The sequence below is a fragment of the Pinus tabuliformis genome, chromosome 3_1 (genome assembly GCF_031772625.1).
Source record: "Pinus tabuliformis cultivar Carrire ecotype Pingquan chromosome 3_1, CPIR1, whole genome shotgun sequence".
Taxonomy (NCBI): Eukaryota; Viridiplantae; Streptophyta; class Pinopsida; order Pinales; family Pinaceae; genus Pinus; species Pinus tabuliformis.
In genome coordinates this window covers 780,170,336-780,190,924 of record NC_142301.1, presented here as the reverse complement: position 1 = coordinate 780,190,924, position 20,589 = coordinate 780,170,336, and the positions used below count along the sequence as shown (strand labels likewise).

The window sequence follows — 20,589 nt, the reverse complement described above, 5'->3', positions numbered from 1 at the left end:
CCTTCCATTCGCCCATTTTCAAGAATAGGTTTTATTTAAGTGAATCCTATGGGCAAAAGGCCCAAATACCATATTTATAAAAGAGGTATGGTAAATTAATAAAAATATAAATAAATGAGAGGTATGGTAAATAAATAAAACATTTTTTATATTTACTCCATAAGTCACCTTATATACATGCAAGGGTGTAAACAAATAAAAATAAAAGTAAAGTGGAGGTTTGGTAAAAAAATAAAACGTCTTTTTATACTTACTGAAAAGGTATGGTAAATAAATAAAAATGTAAATAAACTAGATGCATGGTAAATAAATAAAACCTCTTTTTATATTTAGTCCATAACCCTCGTTCTATTTATGAAGGCTCAAGAAAGAGGTTTTAGTTAAGTGAATCCTATGGGCCAAATACCATATTTGTAAAAGAGGTATGGTAAATTAATAAAAATATAAATAAACGAGAGGTATGGTAAACAAATAAAACATTTTTTTTATATTTACTCCATAAGTCACCTTATATTTACAAACACTCAAAAAATGCGTTATATTTAGGTGAAACCTATGGGCAAAATACTATGGGACAAATACCATGGACTAGATTGTTATTAATACCATGCAAAAAAACATTATTAACCCTAATATTAGTATTAATAAAAATAAAAATGGCACATGGTATTGACCCATGGTATTCACCAAAATGGCACATGGTATTGACCCATGGTATTCACCTGGAATGTAGCCTATTTAAATGGGGGAATTAAACCAGCATAGATCCATCTTTACTCTGGATCTACTAACCCCCGAGAGGTATTAAATATCATGATATGCAAACTAGCATAGAGTGAAAAAATATTTGATCCGATCAAGAGTAAAAATGGATGTTGTAATTTAATGTATGTTAAACATTTTAGCTTGGTTAAAATAAAAAATAAAATGAAAATCAACTATTAATTTTATTAATTTTTATAAATTACTAATAGTAATTTTTAAGCTCCAGGTTTATGATAACCCATGGTATTGACCCATGGTAATACCATGGTATTCATGTGAGCATAGACTATTTAAAGGGGAAATTCTATCATCTTAGATCCATCTTAATTCTGGGTCTACCAAGTGCTCAGAGGGATAAATAGATTTCATCCCCCTAAGAGTGGTAGATGTGGAGTTAAGATGGATATAGGTTGGTTTTTATGATAATGAAGATATTAAATAGACTTAGGAAATTATATTATAAAAACATCTTAAGGTGAATGGTTAAAGCATAGACATTGGACAAGTATATTTGTATACTTCTGTTTTAAACTGAAACAAATCCAGGGCTAAAAGGAATGGATTGATTGCACTAGTCATCCTTCTATAACTTTCCAACATATGCTGCAGTAAACAAATTGTAATTTGGGTAATTTTTCTAATTGCAAACAGGAACATACTTGTGTATTGGCAGGGTGGTTACGAGGTCCCTAGAAGTGATGAATTTGAATTTTTCTTGGTTTTATATATAGTATTAGGTTTTTTCTCATGCTTTCTATGAATGGCACGGGTGAATTTTATCCTACACCCATTAGGTTATCGATATGTAATTTCGGTAATTTTGATTTCAAAAGATATTTTAAAGAAATGCAATGATTTCATTTGTGTATTCAATAAACACAAGATTTTATAATTGGGTAAAATATTCGCCATGCCTGGTGAGAGATTCGCCAAAAAATTATATATACATATCATATTATTGGTAAAATCGCCTTCCATTTTTCCTATATACCATGGAGATTCGCCCATTTATCATACATGTAAATTTAGGGGGGGTTCTTAAAATTTTCCCTGCTGTGGAGATTCAAGTAATTAAATTGTGATCCAGGAAAGTTCTCCCAGACTCCACCTAGGGAGGTTGAGGAAGATAAAGAGGAAAGTGAACCTAAAGCAAATCCACCCATTCTTGAGAGACTATCCATGACAATCCAGCCTACCCCAGAAGAGACTGAACTTCTGGGAGAATTTAAACATTTATGTGTGAAGATACCACTTCTCCAAGCCGTAAAAGATGTGCCTATCTACAATAGGTTGATCAAATAGAAGTGCTTTAGGCATCTAGGAAGGTGCAAGAGAGATGCCCCAACCATCAATGTCATAGGACAACTGTCCGACCTAATGTTGGGGCAGATAATCTGTCCAAAATATCTGGAACCTGGAAGCCCAGTGGTTGATGTCCACATCAATGGCACAATGGTCCCACATACCTTGATTGATCTGGGAGTTGCCATTAATGTGATGACAAAGGACACAATGCTCAAACTTAACCTCCAACGCTCCTTGAGGAAGACCGTGACAGTGCTGCAGCTAGCAGACTGCTCCACAGTGACCCCTGAGGGGATTGTGGAAGATGTGATGGTCTCCATTGATTCTTGGGAGTACCCTGCTGATTTCTTATTTCTCCAGCCAAAGGCAAAGCTCACTGGGTATCCTCTCATTCTGGGAAGACCCTTGTTGGCTGCAGTTGATGCCTACATCAGCTACCGAGCTGGGAACATGACCATAAAGAACAAGCACGTGTCCAAGCAATTAATCCTATATCCTCCTACCCAACCCTTTCTAGAACATGATCTACCTCTCTGGTTGGAGGAGGAGGATGAGGATGAAGTTTATTTTGCACCACTTTGTACATTAAAAATCGCCATGGCGGGAAAACTGCAAGATGAGGATGATATCATTGAAAATTTGATTCAGAATCCACCTCCCAGTGTATCATCATTATAAGACATAGTAAGAGAAACCCAAAATAACCCCTCCACTGATCTTTGTGTGGCCAACCCCACTTCTCTCCATCTTAAAAATATAGAGTTCAGCCCAGAAAGAACATTGAAAATCAATCCATCCCTATCTACTTCCCAGGAGAAGGAGCTATGCAGCATACTGAGAAAACATCTAGATGCCTTCGCCTGGAGTTATAAGGAGATGAAGGGAGTGCACCCTTCAGTATGTACTCATCATATATACATCAAGGAGGATTGCAAGCCAGTCAGGCAGCCTCAAAGGAGGATGAACCTAGCACTTAAAGATATTGTTAACGAAGAACTGCATAAATTACTTGATGCAGGATTCATCTATCCCATCTCTGACATTGAATGGGTCTCTCCTTTGATGCTAATGCCAAAGAAAAATGGTAAGTGGAGAATCTGTGTCGACTATCTAGAATTGAACAAGGCCACTAAAAAGGACCATTTTCCTTTACCTTTCATAAATCAAGTGTTAGACGGTCTGGCATGGAAGAAGTTTTTATCCTTCCTAGATGGGTTTAGCAGGTACAATCAGATTCAAATCAGCCCAGAAGACCAAGATAAGACCACTTTCACTTGTCCTTAGGATACCTTTGCATACCGGGTCCTTCCTTTTGGTTTGTGCAACACTCCAACCACTTTCCAAAAAGTGGTATTAAGTATACTTTTTGAACTAGTTCATGATGCAGTAGAAATATACATGGATGATTTTACTCCTTATGGCTCTGACTTTCAGGAAGCTTTATCTAACCTAGGAAAAGTTCTAGATAAGTGTATTGAGATGAACTTGTCCCTCAGTCCAAAAAAATGTGATTTTTTTATGACTAAAGAGATCGTGCTAGGTCATTCAATATCTTAACAAGGACTACAAGTGAACCCCAACAAAATTGCTATCATTTGAAGGGTCCCACCTCCTCAAAAGGTGAGAGATGGCAGAAGCTTCCTATGCTTAGCTGTATATTACAGGAGATTCATTAAAGACTTCAACAAGTTAGCCTCTCCTTTTTTTGGCCTCCTAGGAAAAGATGTTGAGTTCACATGGTCGGAAAACTGTCAAGAAACCCTAGATACCTTGAAGAGAAAGCTAGTGACTACCCCAATTCTCAGAGGCCCAAACTGGGCCCTACCCTTTCACATTCACACAGATGCCTCGAACAATGCAATAGGAGCAGCCTTAGGACAAATTGAGGAAAAGTTACCTTATGCCATATACTTCATAAGAAAAAACTTGTGAAAGGCAGAGTTAAACTATACAGTGACCGAGAGGGAACTCCTAGCTATTGTGCATTCCTTAAACAAATTCAGACATTATATCACAGGCTATCAAACCTTTGTGCACACTAATCATGCTACAATTAGATATTTAATGAGCAAACCATATGTAAATGCTTGCATTATTATATGGTTGCTTTTATTGTAGTAGTTTGATCTGACTATTATTGATAAGCCTGGTAAAGAGAATGTTGTTGCTGACTTTTTGTCTAGAGTACATTTGCTTGTAGGTGAAGAAGGAATGGTGGATGACCAAATGCCAAATGAACACCTATTTTCATATTAGTACTCTCTCTATGGTTTGCTGATATAGAAAACTACTTGGTTTCAACATAGTTCTCACCACACCTATCCTTAAAAAAGAAGAGCAAGATAGTGAGGAAAAGCACCCCTTTCACCTGGATTGGAGGAAATCTCTTCAAACTTCACCTAGATCAGATATTGAGAAGATGTGTCAGGGAGGAGGAATTCTTTGACATCCTCCTGACCTATCATGATGGGCCTTGTGGAGGTCATTTTGTAGCAAAAAGAATCACCTTCAAGATATTGCAAGCAGGCTACTACTGGCCCACTCTTCATCAAGATGTGAGGAGATACACGAGCCAGTGTGATTGGTGTTATAGGATGGGCAAACCCACTCCAAAGGATGAAATGCACATGCAACCTCAAGTGACCTTTTAGCCATTTGAGAAGTGGGGCATGGACTTTGTGGGGCCTATCAACCCCCCTTCAAAGTAGAAGCATTACATCATTGTGTGCACCGACTACCTGACAAAGTGAGCGGAGACAAAAGCAATCAAAGTAGCGATAGAGGAAAAATTAGCTGAGTTTTTGAGGGAAAACATATTCTACAAGTTCGGGTATCCGAGAGAGTTGGTCACAGACCAACGCAGATAGTTCACTTCCAACCTGATTGAAGACCTGCTCACACATCATAAGATCAAGCACAGGACATCCACCCCTTACCATCCACAACCCAATGGGCAAGTGGAGGCCATTAATAGAGAATTGGAAGGGATCCTAACCAAGGTAGTAAGCAACAGCAGAAAATACTGCGCAGATGGATTAGTTAAGGCCACTTGGGCTTACAACACAACATGGAAGACCACCACCGGGTTCATACCCTATGAACTAGTCTATGGGAAGAAGGCTTTGCTGCCAATAGAGTTTGAATTCAATACCTTAAGGATGTAGCTCAGTTGGACCTAGACCTCAGCCATGCAAAGAAGGAGAGATTACTTTAGCTCAATAGATTGTACAAATTACAAGCCCTTCTCCATACAGAGGTAGTTCAGCTTCAAAGAAAGATATGGCATGACAAAAATATTAGGGAGAAGAAATTCCAAGAGGGAGATTGGGCACTACTCTATGATTCAAGATACAATGATTTCAAAGGAAAGCTGAGGACAAGATGGATGGGACCCTACACCGTGGAGAAATGCAATGACAATGGTTCAGTTCTGATCAGAACCATTGATGATGAAGCCATCCCCATGCTTGTCAATGGACATCGGTTGAAAGTCTACAAGAAACCCCTCTCCAAGAGAGAGTTATTGAAGATTTGAATAAAACAGTGATGGTAGTGGAGAATGTCTTAGCTTCCACTTCACGCACTCACTGAAGAAAAATATAAAAAATAAGGACTCAGGTGAAAACGTTCATGAGGCGTTTGAGTCCCATCATTGGGTTGAAAGCTTCTTTGGAGGCAACCCAGTGATGTCAAAAAGAAAAAGGGGAAAAGAATAAGATCCTTGCGTGAAAAGCCACCTTGGAGGCATCCAGGGCAAGCAATTAAGGTGAAAACCTCTCTAAGGCACCCTAGTTGTTTTCCAAAAAAAAAAGGAGAAAGAAAAAATGAATTTTTATTGCATTGCAGGTTTGCAGGAGGACTACAGGGAGCAGAAGAAGGTGCCAAGGGGACCCTGACATTCATACCAGCATCCATCTCATCTTCTCCACACCTTCCTCCATCATTTTTGGCATCTCTTTCACCCCACTGTACCTCTTCTTCCAAAACTGTGTTTTCTACAGGAAGCTTTGTTTTTGCTACAGGAGGCTTCTGTAGGAATTACAAGGAGCCAAAAATGTCTACAGGAGGCAGTTTGAGGGACAAGAAAAGCTTCATGAGGAACCTATAATCCCTCTTACCATCTTCAAACCTCCTTGCCATCATTTCCAAGCCTGCATCACACTCCAAGCATCATTAATTTTTTTTTTCCTTTTCAAGAAAAAAACACAAAAAAATAGTTTTTCACTTTTGAAAAAAAATAAAATAAATAAGAGGAAAAGGCACCATTAACTTTACCTGAAGCTTACCTACTATCCCTCCATCATTCATCTCCACCTCTGGCATCATTCTCAAGCTCCAAGCACAGGGAAATAGCTGAAGTTTCAAGGGGAGAAGCAGCTACAAGAGCTCCTGTAGGAATTCCTGTAGCAGCTGATCCCATAGAAGTCCAACACCAGCAGCAAGGGACAGCACATCTGAAGGTTGAAAAGGCACATGTAGCTTAGCTCCAGCAAAAATAAGAACCCACAAAAACACACAACAACACATCAGCAAGCAGAGACAACATGCATGAAGGAAAATGAAGGCATGCAGTAGAGAAAGCCGAAGCACCTCACAGTCGATGGTAGCAAATACACTTGGATTACAAGTAAGTAGCTAAGTCACTCCTCTATCTACATTTGTGTGATTAGGAATCATATGAAGGCAATGATATGGTTGAAATTGAAAGAGGGAAAGGTGACCAGTTAACTTGGCCACCTTCATTTAGTTGACTCCACTTAACCGAGATATCACCCACTCATGCACACAGTCAACTCAAGCAAAAGATGCGAATGACAGGTAGTGGGAGGAAGAGTTAACTTCGATGCAGTAATGAAGGGATGATTATGAGGAGGGCCATGATGACCAAGCAGGTGGGGACCAACGGTCCTAATCTGGGAAACATACACCGTTCCAGCTCAGCACTCATAACCAAAAACAACCATAAAAGGTAATGAGCACTCCTCCCCACACATTCTCACCACCTTTTCTTTAGTTTCTCCTCATAACTCAGCCACATAGTAGTCTTCTTATGCCCCCACAGCCTTGTATCCACCATCCTCCATCGATTTCCTCCATATTTTTGCTCTCGGCATTTTCTACAAGAGCACCTACAGGAAATCTACAGGAGGGACAGCGGGCTTCTACAGGAGGGGCAGTGAGTCATTTTGAAGGGAGGAAATGTGATTTTTGGCATGAATTTCAGTCTGAAGAGGTAGGGTTCATGAATGCCCTCTATTGAATATAAAAATGTGAAAGAGTTGGTCTCAAATTGAAGATAAAATAAGTCTTTAAGAGGGTAGAAATACATATAAAAAAAAAAAAAAAAATGAACACAGTCCCCTCTGTTTTCCTATTTCACTCAAAATTCTTTGTCTCCACCTCCATAACTGGTTTTTCAAAAGAATTACAAGCAGTATAACAGGGGGGTTTATGAGAAAAAAGCCCACTAACTCCACTAGACTCCATGCACATCCTCAAGTGGTGGAAATATTTACAAGGGCAAACTGGATGAATTTCTTTGAGAAGTTTAGAGGGTTTGATGATGAAATTGCCCATGAATTTGCTCTCTCTCTAGTCCCTCACACAAGAACTCATGTTACTATAACCATTAGAGGCCTCTCCATTGAAATAACCCCTGAATTCATGAGTAGTGTCACTACCCTTCCTCTTGGGCTACCTTGGAGTAAAGATGAGAAAATAATTGGCTAGGCTGCCAAGAGGAAATTTTTCCAAGATAATGAAACCCTGTTGAAGACAAAAATGGAATTAGGAGGGCTAGTGTACCATATCCCTGGGATAAAGTTAGCTACCAAGTGATCAAATACATTTCTTGTGAGGTGAGGCACAACATTGTTTATGGATATCATTTCAGAATCCTCCAAGAATTGAGATATGGCATGGATACCCCAACACATCAAAAGCTCAGTATCCCTTACTTTCTCCTTCAGTCCCTCATTGACTCCAGGACCAAGGTACAAGAAGGAAATTCACAGCAACTAGCTCACCATGGCCTAATCAAGATCCTAGTAGAAGAAGCCCTCCATACCCTTACAATCCCTATAGCATGGGAAATTTTCATAGATATGATAGCGGAGGATGACATCAAGGCATTAACCTATGATGTCAGTCCTACTGTCAGTGAGGAGGGAGAATAGCAAGGAGGAGAATTTGAAGCTAGTGGTGACATAGCAGGGCAAGCGAGGAAGGAGGAAAGGAAAGAAATAGAGGAGGGGAGAGTTGAAGAGACATAACAGGGGGTAGAAAAAGAGACAGATCCGAAGGAGGAAAAAGAGACAGAAGAGGGAGAAAAGGAGGCAGAGAGGGCAGAGCAAAGAGAAGAGTCCCTTGAAACTTTGGACAGATAAGCAATAGTTACCCTCACTGCCCTCAGTACACCAGTCAAGCAGAAGTAAAAGAGGAAATCCATGTATTTCAGGGCAAGGAAGAGTACCAGAATTAAAACAGGCAAACCTCAACCCTCATTAAAGACTCACATTAACATTGAATATTCACCATCTGCCAAGGTGAAAGAATCTCCTTCCAAGACACCCATAACCTATGAAAGGAGGAATACAATATCTTCTACATGGAAGGGAAAGGAAATTCTGTAGGACCCCAAACCAGACCTACAGGAGGCTAAAACAGTCCTATAGGAGACATTGTCCAAACTACAGGAGACACAAAAACTTGAGGAAAAAATAGGAGGATAGCCAGAGGTGAAAGAGGAAGCACAAGAGCTACAAGAACCTAACCCCCAGCCTAATATTGACTCCTACTATAGACTACTTGAGGGAGGCAAGATAATCCCACAGAAATTTGCAATTCCACTGTTTTTCGAATTGGAAAAAGAGAGAGTGAGAACGCATAGGGATGCAGATAGCCAAGTCCAAAGGAGTTGAGGATATTGGCCACATGGAAGACAAACTCAGGGAAATGGGCAGGGAATTGAGTGCTCTCGAGACAGAGAAGCCACTACAAGAAGCCACCTAGAGAATGAGAATGAATTACTAAGGAGGCAGTTGCAGGAGAAAGAGATTTATTTGGCATACATGGCCAACTTATCCACAGAAGCATTACAATGCAGAACACCAGCCAAATCTTATGGCCTTTATCTGAAGGATCAATGGCTTCAATTCCAAATAAAAACTTTGGCACAAAGAGGCATAATGCCTTTCCAAGACTACAGGAAATTCATGGATTTGTTTGACCAAAGCACCTCCGAGGACAAAGAAAAGATGGCAGAGTTCTATCTACACAACATGGCCCTCACAGACCAGAATGTGTGGGACCCCAAAGCCAAGCTAGCGAACCTGCAATTAATGTACATGGCGTCATGGATGAACCATGAAGAATTCAAAGCAGCAGAAATGAAAAGATTGTTAATAAAAGAGCAGAATGAACCATTGATGATAAGAGCTGAGCCATCAAATCCTATGGCACTCATCAGCACACACAACCTGCTTGCCAATGACTCTCAGATTGCCCCTAAATATCTAGCCAATTAGGAACAATCCATTGCACACTTTGAAGATATGATTAGGCTACTTAGGCATGGTTGTGTGCATGCATGCATGAGAAGATGGAACACCCTACCCCACAACTTGCAGATCAGAGAATACCATTCCCCCATGAGGCTGAAGGAGGAATTGAAAAGAGTGCCAATGTACAAGCACTCCACGTAAAGGCTGAAGGTCAACCGGATTGGCCTCAAACTGAGTCCTCCATTCATATTAGGCATGCTGGAAGGCAGAAGAGAAGAAGAAGAGAAGGAGCAGTGGAAGGACATAGACAAAAAGGCAAGATTTTATGGAGAACATGAACAGACCGCATCAGAAGTCTGGAATGCTACAGAGGCCACCAGGGCCATGAAAGACCAAGAGATTGACTAGGTTGCTCAGAGGATGAGCAACACCTTCAATAGGGGGTGATGATGAGCCTCATAAAGGGGGTGATGGGGGTCAAATCAACCATTTTCTTAGCTTATTGTATGATTTTCTGATTATATTTATGCTTATACAGTGAGTTGAGTTAGTTATTATGCCATGTGGGCTAACATGTATTTAATGCAGATTATTGATGGATTTTGAGGTCAAATTCAAGGATCTAGTGGTCAAACTACAACAATAACTTGAAGTAGACAGAGGAGAGGACTTATAGGAGGAAATCCCCCTCATTTATTACTCCTCACTTTGAATTCCCCTTCATTCAGCTCATAGTAGAAGCAGCCGAATCATGCACTAGAAGTCAGTCGAGCAAGTGGAAGATGTTTGATAGTTATGTCGAGTTTTGGGAGCCAAGCCTCCCTGATTTTAAGGAAGTTGTTGGTAGCTTCAAATGTATAAGTAGAAAGGCCTAGGGCCTCACTAGGGTCGACTTTTTTCTTGTGTAAACTCTGCTCAAATTTCAAGCTTACTATTTTATGACAGTTTTATGTAATCTTGCTATTTTTTGATAATGAAGATGGAATCCTTTTTGAGCTAGCACTGAGTTACCTCAGAGGGCTGAAGCTCTTGGGTTAGGGCCCAATCCAAGTAGCCAAGCTTCTCTTTAATTGTATTTGTATGCTTTACTTCAGTTTGTAGATTAGTTTGCTGTTAGATGTATTTCTCTTATGGTTAAGAATAGGTTGCTTTTGATGATTTAGTAGCTTGCTTCCATTTGTGCTTTCTGTAGCAGGTTAAGCAGTGATTAGAGAAGATTCAAAAGGCTAGCAATAGTACCTTGTCCTCTCTTCCTCCCTTTGGGACCATGATTTGAGGCAAAGACTCTCTTGCTGCCCCAAAAGCACAGATTTTCCTCATTCATAGGACTTGTAGTGCTTGTAGCTCTCTAGTAGGTTGATAGTCTAGTTTTGTTTTGCTTTAGATCTTCTTTATCATGTTCACTTCCTGATTTGCAATATTCCTTTTGCATGCTTTCCTTTCTTACAGCATTTCCTTCTATACATCATAGTTTAGGCCATTTTAATGCAAAACTTTGTTTTTCCTAGGATGCACTTATTTCATTGCTTGCTTGATTTTCTTGGTTGACTGTCAATTTCTGTGCAGCAGATCTCTTCCATCAATAGGCCATCTTACCAGCAATCACACCTTCCATTTGATCCATGCCCTATAGGTCTCCCAAACCTCACCTCAATTCTGCCCTAGTTTCCTTCACTTTTCATAGAACTTCTTTCTCTCTCCTTGAGCAAACCCAATCATCTTTCTCTCTCCTGGTGATTCATGGTAGACCTTAGGCACCATAACACCTCATTCAAACCTTCATCCACCTTTTCCATCCACTCTCACACCCTCAAAATAGTGAAAATTGCTTTCATCCTCCTCCTGTAGGCCTCCTGTAGTTTCCCTGTTTTCCTCCTGTAGTTTTCGTGTGCCCTCTTGTAGTTTTTCCCGTAGGCTTTCTTTTGAAGGTAGAGTGTGGGAAAAGCCTCCAGAAGGCCACCTAAGACCTCCTAGGACCCATCCACACCATCCTACATCCTCCCAAGCTCCAAAACCACCCTCTAACGCCACTTGTTCACTACCACACTCACACACAATAAATTAGATGCATGTTAAATTCACATAAAAACACATAAAAATCCAAAAATATGTTTTTGCTTATTTCCTTCCAGAAATAGCATGGTTAGATGTTGTTTATTTCCTTGAGTAGGTAATGGCATTTCTTTCATGGTTTTCATAGTGTTTTTGGCAAAAGTAGAATTGGCTTGTTAATTAGGGTTTACTAGGTTTTGCTTTACATTCCAGTCTTTCTCCTTTCTGCAGTTAGAATAGCATCTGTAGAGTAATATTTCTTTCCTTTCATCACACATAGAGCTTCTTCTAAAATCTATAGAAGTTGGCTTGAGCTCCTAGTGATATCGCGTCGGCTGACCAAGTGACAACCTGCAATGAGAACTAGTAGTTGTGCATATAGCACCAATGCTTCTAAGTTTGTTACGAACTACCGGGTTGATAAAAGTAAAGTTGGAAGCCCAGGAGTTGCAGCATTCTCGCTGCAATACTGGCACTCACCACATATTAGGCATGTTTTCATTGTTATTTCTTCATCATCTAACATATGGAATTTTCACTTAGGTTCCTCTAATTATATAATTGCATTTAAACATTACTTTATTTCATTAGGACCTTCCACTAGTCCTACTACAACAACTTATCTAGCACCGATTTTTGAGAGAGATATTTGAGATTATTTTGAATACTCTTTTGATCATATTTTTTATTAAATTTTATAATACTATTTATAAGTTCCTGATACCCTATTTTAAGTCTAGACCACAAGAATTAGAGGGAACATCATACTTTATAGGTAGCTAGTGCAATAATAGGGTGATATTGCCAAGGCACGGAAAACTAATTTTCATTTTTTTGGTATTCCATGATCTCTTAATGTTATCGTAAGTAAGTAAAAGGTTTAACCAACAAACAAATACTCCTCACATGCTAGTATAGGATAGATATGAAGATGGATACATGGTGGGGTTGATCAAAAGCAAAATTTGTCTTCATAGTGTCACAACCCTAAATAAAGTTCTGTATCAAATATTTATTTTTAGATTTTTAGATTTTATGGCAAGCATACTTAACCCATGATTGTTTTCCATGATCTTTGCATAGACAACGTATAAGAAAAAATAAAGTGTGCGGTGTAATGTTCCTTTAAATGTAACTCCTTTTATATTTTGTTTCAATACAAGTGCCAAGTGGGTACTACCTTTACATTTAATCCCACCTATATTCATTCCTATACATCTTAAAAAAATTAATTTCATTACTAATACATGGTCTCGCCACGTCCCATGGTAAGGAATTGGTATGTTTTTTTTTTTTTTAATATGGTTACTCTAAAGAAATATGAACATATCGAAACCTGCAGACTAAATATTATGGTCACACCTTATGTCATTTGATTGAAATCCATAACTCTAAATACTATGTTTTTTTGGTATTCCATGATCTCTTAATGTTATCGTACGTAAGTAAAAGGTTTAACCAACAAAAAAATACTCCTCACATGCTGGTATAGGATAGATATGAAGATGGATACATGGTGGGGTTGATCAAAAACAAAATTTGTCTTCATAGTGTCACAACCCTAAATAAAGTTCTGTATCAAATATTTAATTTTAGTTTTTTAGATTTTATGGCAAGCATACTTAACCCATGATTGTTTCCATGATCTTTGCATAGACAAAGTATAAGGAAAAATAAATTGTGCGGTGTAATGTTCCTTTAAATGTAACTCCTTTTATATTTCGTTTCAATACAAGTGCCAAGTGGGTACTACCTTTACATTTAATCCCACCTATATTCATTGCTATACATCTTAAAAAAATTAATTTCATTACTAATACATGGTCTCACCACGTCCCATGGTAAGGAATTGGTATGGTTTTTTTTTTTAATATGGTTACTCTAAAGAAATATGAGCATATCAAAACCTGCAGACTAAATATTATGGTCACACCTTATGTCATTTGATTGAACATCCATAACTCTAAATACTATGGTTGCACCTTATTTCATTTGATTGAACATCCATCACTAAGGACATTGGTTTTATGGTTTATGAAGATAACTTAATTCGTAAACAATGAAACCTATTTTTTCAACTTTTTGTGGAACTCTGGAAGGGGTTATTAACCCAATGCAAATTTTCGATTTATTTGTTTAAAATCTCAAGACTTTCGAATTCCAATACTCTATACTCTACAATGATGTGTCCACCCAAAATTTGTCAACCTTATGGTGATCACATTGTGATCACATGATTCTTGTACAATGGAAAATTGACGATAGGGATGCTATGTTAAGATCTAAGCATGGAAATTGGCAGAAGAAACCCTAAACATTCTTTTCTTTTCGTTCCTGGGAGTTCTCATGGACCTGTCGCACCGAGATGCGACCACGCAACCCCAAATTGTTCTTGGTTTGTAGTTGAACCCTGCCAAATGTTGATATGAAATATAAGGTAAGAGTTAGCCGTTTTAGCGTTGGTAATTTTTAAATATCATTCCCTTATAGGTCATTCGTCCTGCACCTGGTAGAGAATAATCCCTTTTTATTTTCGTTATCTTTGTTTTTTCAACTCAGAAATGGAACTTGGTTCAGGTTGGGTCCTCATGCAACCTCAATAGTTAATTCTTACATAACCCCCATCTGGAACTAATCGACAGTAGGGAAAATTTTACCACAATATTTACAATACATTTTTTATTCTTGTCTCGCATGTCTTTTTCTATTAATTAGACTAGTTTTTCATGGTATTTCCAGTGCCAGGTCGTCAAGATATCGTGTTTTCCATAACATGTACAAGCTTTATCTCTTACAGTTAAATATCATGAATGTGGAGTTTTCTAGGTAGTCCTGGTTTTCATAATAAATTGGTCTATATTCTGGCTTTCTTTTTACAAGTTTGAAATACGCCAATGGCTAGGTAATAGAGTTAATCTCTATTTTGTTTTTCTAGTTAAATTCCTTTCCATTAAATATCGCTAGGGTTAATATATATATATATAGGTATATATATTTGTTTCCTTGTAGTTGGAAATCCGTATACTTTGGATTTCAGCAATCGGTCAACCAAACCACCTCCTCTATTCAGGTGATAATTTCTTATTTATGGGTACCCATTCTTTCTTCTAGATATCTAAGATTCTAAAATTGCCTCAGTATTCTAGAGCTTAGTTTTGGTTTTTTTTTGTTTCTGAATGCCTACAAGTATAAATGGAACATGCGCTTGTGATTTTCTCAGGTCAATGAGCCCCATGTTCAGCATCTAGAGGTCTCTCTTACTTCCCCACAGATCGGTGCTTCGTGCATAACTTTGAGGGAGTTTCCTTATGGCACCGTGTCCTGGTTTAATTTCTAGAAGGGGTTTAGCTCCCATCTCTAGCTGTGTTAAAATAGAAAACTCTGGAATGTATTTTGTTTTTTTGCAACGGAGTTTTAGAGGGTAATATTGCCGTTGTGAATGTAGCCTTGCCTCAGTGCTTATAAGTGATATATTTTTTTTCATCTAGATGGTTACCCATAGCCTTACAATTTTTTTCATCTGGGCGACCACATGATGTAGTTACATTAAACCCTTAGGGAATATGTATATATTGTTACTGTTTTAATATGGTTATTTTATGCAAGATAATTTTTCTAGATGATCGTAACTCTTAGTTAGTATGGTGTTTTTGCTTCTCCATTCTTGCAGATCTTGCATGAACTAGAGTATTACTTCATATTCTATATCTTCATTGTACTATGTGGACTATCAACTTTGTTTTCCATAATAGAATGTTGGTGTAATTCCTATTCCTTAATACACTTATTCTTCTTTCGATTTTCATCCATTGTATGTATTCTACACTTCTTTATTATTAGTCAACACTTGTGGATATATATATATATATTCACTTTTGTTTCATTAGGGCTTATTATTTTTTGACAAATTTTCCTTAATCAAAAGACTTACTCCAAAACTAATTCCTAATCTTTTCTCCATGTGTTAGGGACTTATGCATTAGGGACTTTCCCCTTACTTGATAAATAGAAAAAATAAGGTATATGTTATGGCCAGCCAACTCTTAACCCTATATATCTGCAAATTGGTAGGCTACACCACCAAGAAACTTGGAATGTATATAGTTAAATTTCCTTTTTTATTCTTGAGCCTATAATGGGATTAAATTATGTTATAATAAGAGATACAAGATAAGTTAATTATTTTTGCCCTTATTTATAAGAGTATTGTTTCTTATTATAATTGTAATTAGAATCTGCAATATATATACAACAATCTGGCCCTATATGATGTTAAGGGTGTCACCATGGTTTTTTTGGTCTTAAACTAGTTAAAATTTACTCATGACGATACTTTACCTCCATGCAAGCACCTATAAATACCATGTATATCATCCTTTCTTCATTTGTTGTATATGTAGATTACAACCACTATAACTAATTTATTCCTAGCTACAGGACTTTCTTAGGTTCCCTAAAAGGAATTTTGTTCATTGCATCGTACCATGGAAATTGATACCAATATCTATATTACAAATGACTAACTAACTTCAGTTTTCTCGGTATTACCACAATTAGTTGGAAATGTAAATAAACTCAAACAAAAATAAATCCAAGACGGAGCATTCTCCATTCTCTTCCTCCTTCCACGAGGGCTATGCATCTATGCATACTCATTTCACTTTACAGAACACACACACACACGCACATAGACACACACACATATATACTAATGGTAGATTAGCTAGCATACTGAATTGAAAAAGAACAGGTGTTCCTATAACTTACTCTTTCAAAATAATATTCATGGCATACCATTCTAAGTTGTCTACACACAATATAAAACACAACAAATAGGCATGTAATCAATGAAAGAAAGCATAACACAATAACGTATCTCTCACACATCAACTCAATCAAATTTCATTAACATAAACATATATTTATACATGAGGAGAGGTCTTAGAATTTTGTCATCTCATCAAATTTCTCAATTAATTAGTCCACAAATATCTCACACAAAATAACAACTTTACAATAACACTAACAATTAACAAATGGATCATTATTCCAACATTTCTCCCCCATAATGATCATTTGGAAATATTCCAATATCATCTCTGAATTTGTAGAACTTTTCCTTAGATAGTGCTTTGGTGAATATATGAGCTACGCGTTCATCTGTTCTCAATACTTGATCTCAATCACTCCTTGTTGAGCCAAATCTCGAAAAACGATATTGAATATAAATAAGATTGGTCTTCTTATGGAAAAATATATTCGTGGTCATCTGAATAGCACTTTTCTTATCACACATTAAGTGAGTTGGTTGATCTTGTTGTTCATGTAGATCCTCTAGAATTCTTCTTAACCAAACTGCTTCACATGCTGTTATTATTTTTGCTTTATACTTTTCTTCTACTGTGGAGAGAGAAATTGTAGCTTTCTTATTAGTACTCCAAGAGACTGTCATTAAACCCATACTGAATAAATACCATTAATTTGATTTCTTGACATCGATGCATCTAGCCCAATATGAATTTGCATAACCAATCGACCTAAAATATTCTATACACTTGTATACCAAACCACAACAAACTATTCCATGTAGATATCTTAAAATCCTCTTTGTTGCTTTCTAATTCCTTGGGTTCTGCCATAAATATTGATACCATACTGACTGCAAAAGAAATATCTGTCCGCATTGTACTTAAGTAGATCAATCTTACAACCAATTAACGATACAAAGTAACATCAACTGAATTGGAGTTATCACGTCCATATAACTTCAAACCAACTTCCAAAGGTGTTGTTGCTGGCTTGCAACTCAACATTCTAAACTTCTTCAAAATGTCCCGAGTATACTTGGCATGTGACATGAATATACCATCTTCCCTCTCCCAAACTTCAACACCCAAGAAATAATTCAACTCACCAAGATCTGTCATCTCAAACTCAGAAATCATATGTAACTTAAATCTTTGAAATAGTTATGTATTGTACCCTATGTAGATAAAATCATCAACATATAAGACAACTATCAGAATGTCTTGTCATGACTGAAAGATATAGAGATTAGGCTCAGAAAAACATTTAACTAAGCCATGGTCCTGAAAGTACTTACCAATTCTTGAATACCATACCCTTGGCACCTTCTCAAGACCATACAATAACTTCTTCAACTTATAAAGATAATATTCTTTTCTTGACACTTCAAAACCTTAAGCCTGCTCCACATAAATTTCTTCATCCACATAACTATTTAGAAAAGTTGATTTAACATCCGTTTGAAAAATTGGCCATTTGTACTATGAAGCTGATGCAAGAACCATCCTAATTGTATCCAACTTTTCCACTCGGGAAAATGTCTTAGTATAATAAATTCCTTCTTTTAATGCATAGCCCTTTGCAACTAAACAAGCCTTATACTTATCAATTGTGCCATATGATTTATACTTGGTTTTATAAACCCACTTAATGCCAATTACATATTTTCCCTTTGGTAATTTGACCAAGCCCCATGTATCATTTTTCACCAAGGCATTCAATTCCGCTTCCATAGCTTCTTTCCATTCTTTCTTTCTTGATGCTTTTGAATAATCATGTGGTTCATCCATTTTCATTACCTGTCCCATAAGTGCATAATTCACTAGAGAAATTTGAGATCTAGTAACCCTTCTTTCGAAATTCCTATCGAACATATTGCTTTCTGAATGATCCCTTTCAAGCCACTTCTTCTTCTTATTCATTTCATCTATCTACAGTGACATGGAATTTTATTCGTCACCAATATTCACAAAATCGTTCCTCAATTCAAATTGCACCTGGTCTGGTTGATAGATTCCCTGCTCATCAAACACAACATCTCTGCTTATTATCACCTTCCTTGCCTTTGGATAAAACAACATGTAACTTCTTCTTTCAGTATTGTATCCAATAAAGATACACTTCACACTCCTACCATCCAATTTATTCCTCTTTTCCTTGGGAACATGTGCATATGAAATACAACCAAAAACTTTCATATGTGCAACATTTGGTTTGTATCCTCACCATGCTTCTTCTCGAGTCAAATTCAACACTACCTTTGTAGGACATCGATTAAGAGTGTATACTATTGTGTGTACTGCTTTAACCCAAAACTCATTTCCAAGAGACTTAGTTTTTAACATGATCCTAGCCCTTTCAACTACGGTTTTGTTTTTCCTCTCTGTAACAACATTTTGTTGAGGAGAGTATGATTTGGTAAACTCTTGCTTTATTCCATTCTTCCTGCAATAATTCAAAAACTCCTTTGACTTGTATTCTCCCCAATTATCTATTCTTAGGGTGAGAATTTTTAGACCACTTTTAATTTCAACTAAAGCCTTAAACTCAAGAAAATGAGAAAACACTTTAGAATTCTCTTGCAAAAAATACACCCATGTCTTCCTAGAATAATCATCAATGAAAGTGAGAAAATAATGTTTTGTTCCAAAAGACACAGTGTCCATTAGACCACAGAAATTTGAATGCACCAACGCTAGACATTCTCTAGCTTTCCATGTTTTATCTGAGAAACTTTCCCTGTGTTGTTTCCCAAAAATACACCCTTCACATACTTTATCATGTAGCTTGATATAAGGAAGACCATTCGCCATGTTCTTCTTTCTCATTAGAACCAAACTCTGAAAATTCAGAAGTCCCATCCTATAATGCCAAAGATTACATTTTGCCTCTTCTGTTGTATTCAAACTTTGTGAATAATTTGAATCAAAGGAGAGCTTGAAAATTCTATCTTCGGTCATTTCATCTCTTGCTGCAACTACATTTTGATTCAACTTGTCCATGATTAAGCATTATTTATCATCAAACACTAACTTTTAGTTTTGATCTATCATTTTTCCTATAGAAAGTAGGTTCTTCTTCAATGCTGGTGTCAACAAAGTGTCCTCAATTCACTTTTTCTTTCAATGTAATGCTAGTATTGCAATTGTGCCTTTCCCTTTTACTCCAAGAACACTAGCATCACCAAATATGACTCTGCTAGAATAATTCTCCTTAATTTTGGTAAACAACTCCTCTTCAGATCTTATATGAATTGAATATCCTGAATCAATATACCATGCTTCACTTTCTTCACTAGGTGCCATCAAACTTGAGATGACTAACTTCTCATTCCTAGTTTCTTCAACAATTGTATTAGCACCTTTTCGCTCCATATCTCGTATTTTTTCAATACAATCTCTTTCAAGATGGCCAATTTTTTTGCAATAATAAAATTGTGTTCCTCCACCTATTCCTCCATTTATGCCTCCATCTCTTCCTTCTCCTCTCCCACAAGATCCATCTTTGCATCTTCCTTTGAATTGACTAGGATTCCTTCCTCTACCTCTCGAAGGAGATGCATTTCCTTGTGGAATTTTCTTATTTCTGTATTGATTTTGATTATGATATGGACCCCTACTCCTTCCTCTTCCTATATTCTTTGTAGAAAAAGCATGTTCTACCTGCTCAGATGGTTGATTTTCTTCAACAGTTAACAAGAATCCACTTAATTCATCAATTTTCATGGTATTTAAATCTTTGGAGACCATAATACTAGTAGTGAGCATATGAAACTTAGGCAAAACACTTCTTAAAATCTTCTCAATTAGCCTTCTTTCTGCAACATCTTCACCTAATGACCTCATCTGATTAACAAGATCTTGCATTTTTGTGATGTAGTCATGAATGGACTCATTACTTTTCATATGAGCATTTTCAAAATTCCTCCTTAACATTTGCAATTTAGCTACGTCAACACCTTCATATGTGTTCTTTAATATATCCCATGCTTCTTTAGATGATATTGCATCACTGATTCTTGGAAATATACATTCTTCAAGAGCGCTTCCTATAAGTCAAAGTTCTTCATTATCTTTCTTAATAAGTTGCTTAAGATATTTCTTTTCATCATCACTTAATGCTTTGAATTCATCAGGAGAAGTCATAGTGTATCCATCAG

At 37.1% G+C, this 20,589-nt stretch overlaps 1 protein-coding gene across 1 annotated transcript; it reads right to left on the bottom strand.

Moving 5' to 3' along the window:
- Positions 1–19,552: 19,552 nt before the first annotated feature.
- Positions 19,553–20,296, bottom strand: LOC149189724 (uncharacterized). Its single transcript, XM_089410317.1, has one exon. The coding sequence runs from the start codon at positions 20,294–20,296 to the stop codon at positions 19,553–19,555; it is 744 nt and encodes a 247-aa protein (XP_089266443.1).
- Positions 20,297–20,589: the final 293 nt, after the last annotated feature.